Source organism: Pristiophorus japonicus, chromosome 20 (assembly GCF_044704955.1).
Source record: "Pristiophorus japonicus isolate sPriJap1 chromosome 20, sPriJap1.hap1, whole genome shotgun sequence".
Taxonomy (NCBI): Eukaryota; Metazoa; Chordata; class Chondrichthyes; family Pristiophoridae; genus Pristiophorus; species Pristiophorus japonicus.
In genome coordinates this window covers 15,527,008-15,535,549 of record NC_091996.1, presented here as the reverse complement: position 1 = coordinate 15,535,549, position 8,542 = coordinate 15,527,008, and the positions used below count along the sequence as shown (strand labels likewise).

Below are 8,542 nucleotides of genomic sequence, written 5' to 3'. Positions count from 1 at the left end.
GAGAAACAGGCTGAGTTCAGACAAACGTAACATTTCTGTTCTTTTGAACCTTTTTCTTGACCTCCACAGCTTGCTTCACCGGCCAAAATTGGAGGCTGAAACGGAAACTCCTTTTGGCCGAACGGGTCTGTCTCCACGATGCCGGTTTTTGACATATCTTGGTACAGGTGGCAGCGAGAGAGAGAGAGAGAGAGAGAGAGGGTCTCGTCTCCTTCCGCGGAAGGTTTTTTTGTTTCTTTTTTTTTTGTCGTGGGTTTCGAAGTGTCTCTGGTCAGCCCCGCCTCTGCAGTCACAGCACCATGGTGGGGATGTGGTGGGCCAAGGTGGCGGAGTGGGGCACGGCCAGGGTGGGGGAGTGGGGCTGCAGCGAGCCCGGGGGAGGCCGGTGGCGGGCGCTCTTCTGGTGGGCCCGCAGTCCGGCCAGCTGGGAGTAGGCGCTCTGGCAGACCTGGCACTTGTAGGGCCGCTCGCCCGTGTGCAGGCGCACGTGGTTCCGCAGCGTGGACGACTGGCTGAAGCGGCGGTTGCAGAAGCGGCAGATGAAGGGCTTGTCCAGGGTGTGGATGCGCATGTGCGAGCGCAGGTTGCTGCGTGAGTTGAAGCCTCGGTGGCAGATCACGCAGCGCATGCGCCCTGCGCTGCTGCTTCCGCCGGAACCGTCCGGCCCGTTCAGGTCGTCTGCAGGGGAGAGAGAGAGAGAGAGAGAAGGGGGGGGCGGGGGGGGGGAAAGGAAATGTCGTTTAGTCGGACATCTTCGCCCTGTTGCCGGAGCACTGCGTCCAAACCTGCGCGCCGCGCGACGGGAATCACGTCGAGGCCCACGGAGAGGGTGCAGAGGGTGATTTACCAGAATGGTACCCAGGGACGAGGGGGACTTTGGTTACGTGGAGAGATTCGACAAGCTGGGGGTGTTCTCCTTAGAGCAGAGAAGGTTAAGGGGAAGATTTACAACAACAACTTGCTTTTATACAGCGCCTATAACGTCCCAAGGCGCTTCACCGGAGTATTTTGAAATTTAAAAAATTGACACGGAGCCGCATAAGTAGAAATTAGGGCAGGTGACCGAAAGCTGGGTCAAAGAGGTAGGTTTTAAGGAGGTGGTCTTGAAGGAGGAATGGGAGGCAGAGAGGTTTAGCGAGGGAGTTCCAGAGCTTGGGGCCCAGGCAACAGAAGGCATGGCCACCAATGGTTGAGCGATTATAATCAGGGATGCTCAAGAGGGCATAATTAGAGGAGCACAGACATCTCGGAGGGTTGTGGGGCTGGAGGAGATTACAGAGATAGGGAGGGGCGAGGCCATGAGGGATTTGAAAATAAGGATGAGAATTTTGAAATCGAGCCGTTGCTTAACCAGAAGCCAATGTTGGTCAAAGATTTATTTAATAGAGGTGTTCAAAATGATAAAGCTTTTTGATAGAGTAAAGAAGGAAAGACTGTTTCCACTGGCAGAAGGGTCAGAAAGCAGAGGGCAGATAATTGGCAAAACAACCACGGGGGAGAGGTGAAGATTGTTTTAACGCAGCGAGTTGTTATGATCTGGAATGTGCAGCCTGAAAGGGTGGTGGAACTTCCAATAATGAATGTGTTATACACTTGCAGGGCTACGGGGAAAGAGCAAAGAAAGAAAGACTTGCATTTATGTAGCGCCTTTCACGACCACCGGATGTCTCAAAACACTTTACAGCCAATGAAATACTTTTGGAGTGTAGTTTCTGTTGTAATGTGGGAAACGCGACAGCCAATTTGCACACAGCAAGCTCCCACAAACAGCAATGTGCTAATGACCAGATAATCTGGTTTTTTTTTTAATGTTGCTTGAGGGATAAATATTGACCAGGACACGGGGGATAACTCCCCTGCTCTTCTTTGACATAGTGCCATGGGATCTTTTACGTCCACCTGAGAGGGCAGACTTGGTTTAATGTCTCATCTGAAGGACGGCACCGGCAACAGTGCAGCACTCCCTCGGCACTGCATTGGAGTGTCAGCTTAGATCTATGTGCTCAAGTCTCTGGAGTGGGACCTGAACCTACAACCTTCTGATTTAGAGATGAAAGTGCGACCCACTGAGCCACAGCTGACACAGCAGGGGAGTGGGACCAGTTGGAAAATTCCTCCGTAGAGCCGCGCAGGCATGATGGGCCGAATGGTTTCCTTCGGTGCTGTATGATTTTATGATTCTCTGGTTTATAATCAGCACAGCAGAGGCATTATAGTTAGAAGATAGGCTAATAAACAGATGATGTTAGTGGGATAGCAGGACAGCTTTCTGAAGGGCATGGGTCTTATTATGATGAGGGACATCAGTAGCTAAACATGTTTAAAACCACATTCAGTATCAAGCATTCACCGATGTGATACACCCAATGTTAAATTCACGGGAAACTGCCTAACACACTGCCCCACACTGCAAGCCTGGCTCAGGTACAGCTGATGGTAATTCAGATTAAAGCTCCATTGACATTGTCTCATCAAGGTTAGATACAGACTAACGCTCCCTTTACAATGTCCCGTCATGTATGCCCAGGTCAGCTACTGAGGTTAGACACAGACTAATGCACCCGCTGCACGCTTCCATTATGTACAACGTGGTACAGCACGGGTTAGATACAGACTTCCGTCTGATCTGATCTCAGCACCCCGCCAATCACCAGTGCCCCTTTCCGCCCCAAATGACATTCCCATTTTCCACTCGAACTGTTCTAAAGGCAACCCTAAATAAAACTGATTCTGTTTCCAAATGGTCTGCAGTAAATGGCGCTTTTCATCCAAACTCATTTCTCATAGAAACCTTAGCCTCTGCAGAGAGAGGAGACCATTTATTGCATCACTCTGGGCTGGGTTGAATAACAGAGTGTGAAATACAGTGTGATAACACACTGTGCACAGTCCCAGAGTGTGAAAGGACAGTGTGATAAACCACTGTACCCAGTCCCAGAGTGTGAAAGGACAGTGTGATAACACACTGTACCACCCAGTCCGAGACTGAGAAAGGACAGTGTGATAACCCACTGTACCCAGTCCCAGAGTGTGAAAGGATAGTGTGATAACCCACTGTACCCAGTCCCAAAGTGTGAAAGGACAGTGTGATAATTAACTGTACCCAGTCCCAGAGTGTGAAAGGACAGTGTGATAACGGACTGTACCACCCAGTCCTGGAGTGTGAAATGACAGTGTGATAAACCAGTGTACCCAGTCCCAGAGTGTGAAAGAACAATGTGATAAACCACTGTACCAGCCAGCCCCACGGTGTAAATTGACAGTGTGATAACCCACTGTACCACCCAGTCCGAGACTGAGAAAGGACAGTGTGATAACCCACTGTACCCAGTCCCAGAGTGTGAAAGGACAGTGTGATAACCCACTGTACCCAGTCGCAGAGTGTGAAAGGACAGTGTGATAACCCACTGTACCCAGTCGCAGAGTGTGAAAGGACAGTATGATGACCCACTGTACCCAGTCCCAGAGTGTTAAAGGACAGTGTGATAACCCACTGTACCCAGTCCCAGAGTGTGAAAGGACAGTATGATAACCCACTGTACCCAGTCCCAGAGTGTGAAAGGACAGTGTGATAACCCACTGTACCCAGTCCCAGAGTGTGAAAGGACAGTGTGATAACCCACTGTACCCAGTCCCAGAGTGTGAAAGGACAGTGTGATAACACACTGTACCCAGTCGCAGAGAAAGTGAGAGGACAGTATGATAACCCACTGTACCCAGTCCCAGAGTGTTAAAGGACAGTGTGATAACCCACTGTACCCAGTCGCAGAGTGTGAGAGGACAGTATGATAACCCACTGTACACAGTCCCAGAGTGTTAAAGGACAGTATGATAACCCACTGTACCCAGTCGCAGAGTGTGAGAGGACAGTATGATAACCCACTGTACCCAGTTCCAGACTGTGAAAGGACAGTGTAATAACCCACTGTACCATGCAGTCCAAGAGTGTGAAAGGACAGTGTGATAACCCACTTTACCGAGCCCCAGTATGTGAAAGGACAGTGTGATAACCCACTGTACCCGGTCCCAGAGTGTGAAAGGACAGTGTGATAACCCACAGTACCATCGAGTCCCAAAATGTTAATGGACAGTGTGATAACCGACTGCACCCAGTCCTACAGTATGAAAGGTCAGTGTGATGATCCACTGTATCACACAGTCCCAGAGTGTGAAAGGACAGTGTGGTAACCCACTGTACCCAGACCCAAAGTATGAAAGGATCCTGTGATAACCACTGTAGCCAGTCCCAGAATATGAAAGGACAGAGTGATAACCGACTGTACCCAGTCCTAGAGTATGAAAGGATGTGATAACCCACTGTACCTAGTTCCAGAGTATGAAAGGATAGTGTGATAACCGACTGTACCCAGTCCTAGAGTATGAAAGGATCGTGTAATTACCCACTGTACCCAATCCCAGAGTATAAAAGGATAGTGTGATAACGAATTGTACCCAGTCCCAGAGTATGAAATGATCCTGTGATAACACACTGCACCCAGTCCCAGAGTTTGAAAGGACAGTTTGATAACCCACTGTACCATGTCCCAGAGTGTGAAAGGACAGTGTAATAACCCACTGTACCCAGTCCCAGACTGTGAAAGGACAGTGCAATAACCCACTGTACCAGCCTGTCCCAGAGTGTGAAAGGACAGAGTGTTAAACCAACGTACGCAAATCCAGAATTTGAAAGGAAAGTGTGATAACTCACTGTACCCAGTCCCAGAGAGTGAGAGGACATTCTGATAACCCACTGTACCCAGTACCAGAGAGTGTAAGGAAGTGTGATAACCCACTGTACAACGCATTCCCAGTGTGAAAGGACAGTGTGATAACCCACTGTACCCAGTCCCAGAGTGTGAAAGGACAGTGTGATAACCCAATGTACCACCCAGTCCCAGAGTGTGAAAGGACAGTGTGATAACCCACTTTACCCAGTCCCAAGAGTGAAAGGACAGTGTGATAACCCACTGTACCCAGTGCCAGTGTGAAAAGACAGCGTGATACCCCACTGTATCCAGTACCAGAGTATGAAAGGACAGTGTGATAACCCACTGTACCCTGTCCCAGAGTGTGAAAGGACAGTGTAATAACCCACTGTACCGGCCTGTCCCAGAGTGTGAAAGGACAGTGTGATAACTCACTGTACCCAGTCCCAGAGAGTGAGAGGACAGTGTGATAACCCACTGTACCCAGTACCAGAGTGTGAAAGGACAGTGTGATAACCCACTTTACCCAGTCCCAAGAGTGAAAGGACAGTGTAATAGCCCACTGTACCACCCAGTCCCAGACTGTGAAAGGACAGTGTGATAACCCACTGTACCAAGTCTCAGTGTGAAAAGACAGTGTGATACACCACTGTATCCAGTACCAGAGTGTGAAAGGACAGTGTGATTACCCACTGTACCCAGTCCCAGAGTGTGAAAGGACAGTGTGATAACCCACTGTACCCTGTCCCAGAGTATAAAAGGAAAGTGTGATAAGCCACTGTACCCAATCGCAGAGTGTGAAAGTATAGTGTGATAACCCAATGTACCCAGAGACAGAGTATGAAAGGACAGTGTGATAACTCACTGTACCCAGTCGCAGAGTGTGAAAGGACAGTGTGATAACTCACTGTACCCAGTCCCAGAGTGTGAAAGGACAGTGTGATAACCCACTGTACCACGCAGTCCAAGAGTGTGAAAGGACAGTGTGATAACCCACTTTACCCAGTCACAAGAGCAAAAGGACAGTGCGATAGCCCACTCTACCACCCATTCCCAGAGTGTGAAAGGACAGTTTGATTACCCACTGTACCCAGACGCAGAGTGTGAAAGGACAGTGTAATAACTCACTGTACCCAGTCCCAGAGTGTGAAAGGACAGTGTGATAACTCACTGCACCTAGTGCCAGAGTGTGAAAGGACGATGTGATAACTCAACGTACCCAGTCCCAGAGTGTGAAACGACAGTGTGATAACTCACTGTACCCAGTCCCAGAGTGTGAAAGGACAGTGTGATAACTCACTGCACCTAGTACCAGAGTGTGAAAGGACGATGTGATAACTCAACGTACCCAGTCCCAGAGTGTGAAAGAACAGTGTGATAACCCAATGTACCCAGTCGCAGAGTGTGAAAGGACAGTGTGATAACTCACTGTACCCCGTCCCAGAGAGTGAGAGGACAGTGTGATAACCCAATGTACCCGGTCCCAGAGTGTGAAAGGACAGTGTGATAACTCACTGTACCCAGTCACAGAGAGTGTGAGGACAGTGTGATAACCCAATGTACCACCCATTCCCAGAGTGTGAAAGCAGAGTGTGATGACCCAATGTACCCAGTCCCAGAGTATGAAAGGATCCTGTGATAACCCACTGTACCCAGTCCCAGAGTATGAAAGGACAGTGTGATAACTGACTGTACCCAGTCCCAGAGTGTGTAATGACAGTGTGAAAACCCACTGTACCATGTTCCAGAGTGTGAAAGGACAGTGTAATAACCCACTGTACCACCCTGTCCCAGAGTGTGAAAGGACAGTGTGATAAACCACTGTACCCAGTCCCACGGTGTGAAAATACAGTATCATAACCCACTGAGCAACAATCCCGTAGTGTTAAAGGAGAGTGTGAAAACCCACTGTACCATATTCCAGAGTGTGAAAGGACAGTGTAATAACCCACTGTTCCACACAGTCCAAGAGTGTGAAAGGACAGTGCAATAACCCACTGTACCCAGTCCCAAAGTGTGAAAGGACAGTGTAATAACCCACTGTAGCACCCTGTCCCAGAATGTGAACGGACAGTGTGATAAACCACTGTACCCAGTCCCACGGTGTGAAAGGACAGTGTGATAACACACTTTACATAGTCCCAAGAGTGAAAGGACAGTGTGATAACCCACTGTCCCACCCAGTCCCACGGTGTGAAAAGACAGTATCATAACCCACTGACCAACAATCCTGTAGTGTTAAAGGACAGTGTGATAACCCCACTGTACCTAGTACCAGAGAGTGTAAGGACAGTGTGATAACCCACTGTATAACGCATTGCCAGTTTGAAAGGACAGTGTGATAACCCACTCTACCCAGTCCCAGAGGATGAAAGGACACTGTGATAACCCACTGTACCACCTAGTCCAAGAGTTTGAAAGGACTGTGTGATAACCCACTGTAGAACCCAGTCAGAGAGAGTGATACGACAGTGTGAGAACCCACTGTACCCAGTCGTAGAATGAAAGGACAGTGTGATAACCCACTGTAGCACCCAGTCCCAGTTTCAAAGGACAGTGTGATAACCCACTGCACCCAGTTCCAGAGTGTGAAAGGACAGTGTGATAACACACTTTACATAGTCCCAAGAGTGAAAGGACAGTGTGATAGCGCACTGTACCACCCAATCCCAGAGTGTGAAAGGGCAGCATGATAACTCACTGTAATCCAGTACCAGTGTGAAAAGAGAGTGTGATACCCCACTGTATCCAGTACCACAGTGCGAAAGGACAGTGTGATTACCCACTGTACCCAATCGCAGAGTGTGAAAGTACAGTGTGATAACCCAATGTACACAGACCCAGAGTATGAAAGGACAGTGTGATAACTCACTGTACCCAGTCCCAGAGTGTGAAAGGACAGTGTGATAACTCACTGCACCGAGTGCCAGAGTGTGAAAGGACAGTGTGATAACCCACTGCACCCAGTCCCAGAGTGTGAAAGGACAGTGTGATAACCCAATGTACCCGGTCCCAGAGTGTGAAAGGACAGTGTGATAACTCACTGTACCCAGTCACAGAGAGTGTGAGGACAGTGTGATAACCCAATGTACCACCCATTCCCAGAGTGTGAAAGCAGAGTGTGATGACCCAATGTACCCAGTCCCAGAGTATGAAAGGATCCTGTGATAACCCACTAACCCAGTCCCAGAGTATGAAAGGACAGTGTGATAACTGACTGTACCCAGTCCCAGAGTGTGTAATGACAGTGTGAAAACCCACTGTACCATGTTCCAGAGTGTGAAAGGACAGTGTAATAACCCACTGTACCACCCTGTCCCAGAGTGTGAAAGGACAGTGTGATAAACCACTGTACCCAGTCCCACGGAGTGAAAATACAGTATCATAACCCACTGAGCAACAATCCCGTAGTGTTAAAGGAGAGTGTGAAAACCCACTGTACCATATTCCAGAGTGTGAAAGGACAGTGTAATAACCCACTGTTCCACACAGTCCAAGAGTGTGAAAGGACAGTGCAATAACCCACTGTACCCAGTCCCAAAGTGTGAAAGGACAGTGTAATAACCCACTGTAGCACCCTGTCCCAGAATGTGAACGGACAGTGTGATAAACCACTGTACCCAGTCCCACGGTGTGAAAGGACAGTGTGATAACACACTTTACATAGTCCCAAGAGTGAAAGGACAGTGTGATAACCCACTGTCCCACCCAGTCCCACGGTGTGAAAAGACAGTATCATAACCCACTGACCAACAATCCTGTAGTGTTAAAGGACAGTGTGATAACCCCACTGTACCTAGTACCAGAGAGTGTAAGGACAGTGTGATAACCCACTG

The 8,542-nt window shown here is 48.9% G+C and overlaps 1 protein-coding gene across 1 annotated transcript in view; it reads right to left on the bottom strand.

Annotated features, from left to right (window-relative positions):
- Positions 1–289: 289 nt before the first annotated feature.
- Positions 290–8,542, bottom strand: part of prdm12b (PR domain containing 12b) — an 88,736-nt gene continuing 80,483 nt past the window's right edge. The window contains exon 5 of the mRNA XM_070863370.1: positions 290–678. Coding sequence (XP_070719471.1) covers positions 290–678 — 389 coding nt within the window. The remainder of the gene's footprint in view (positions 679–8,542) is intronic.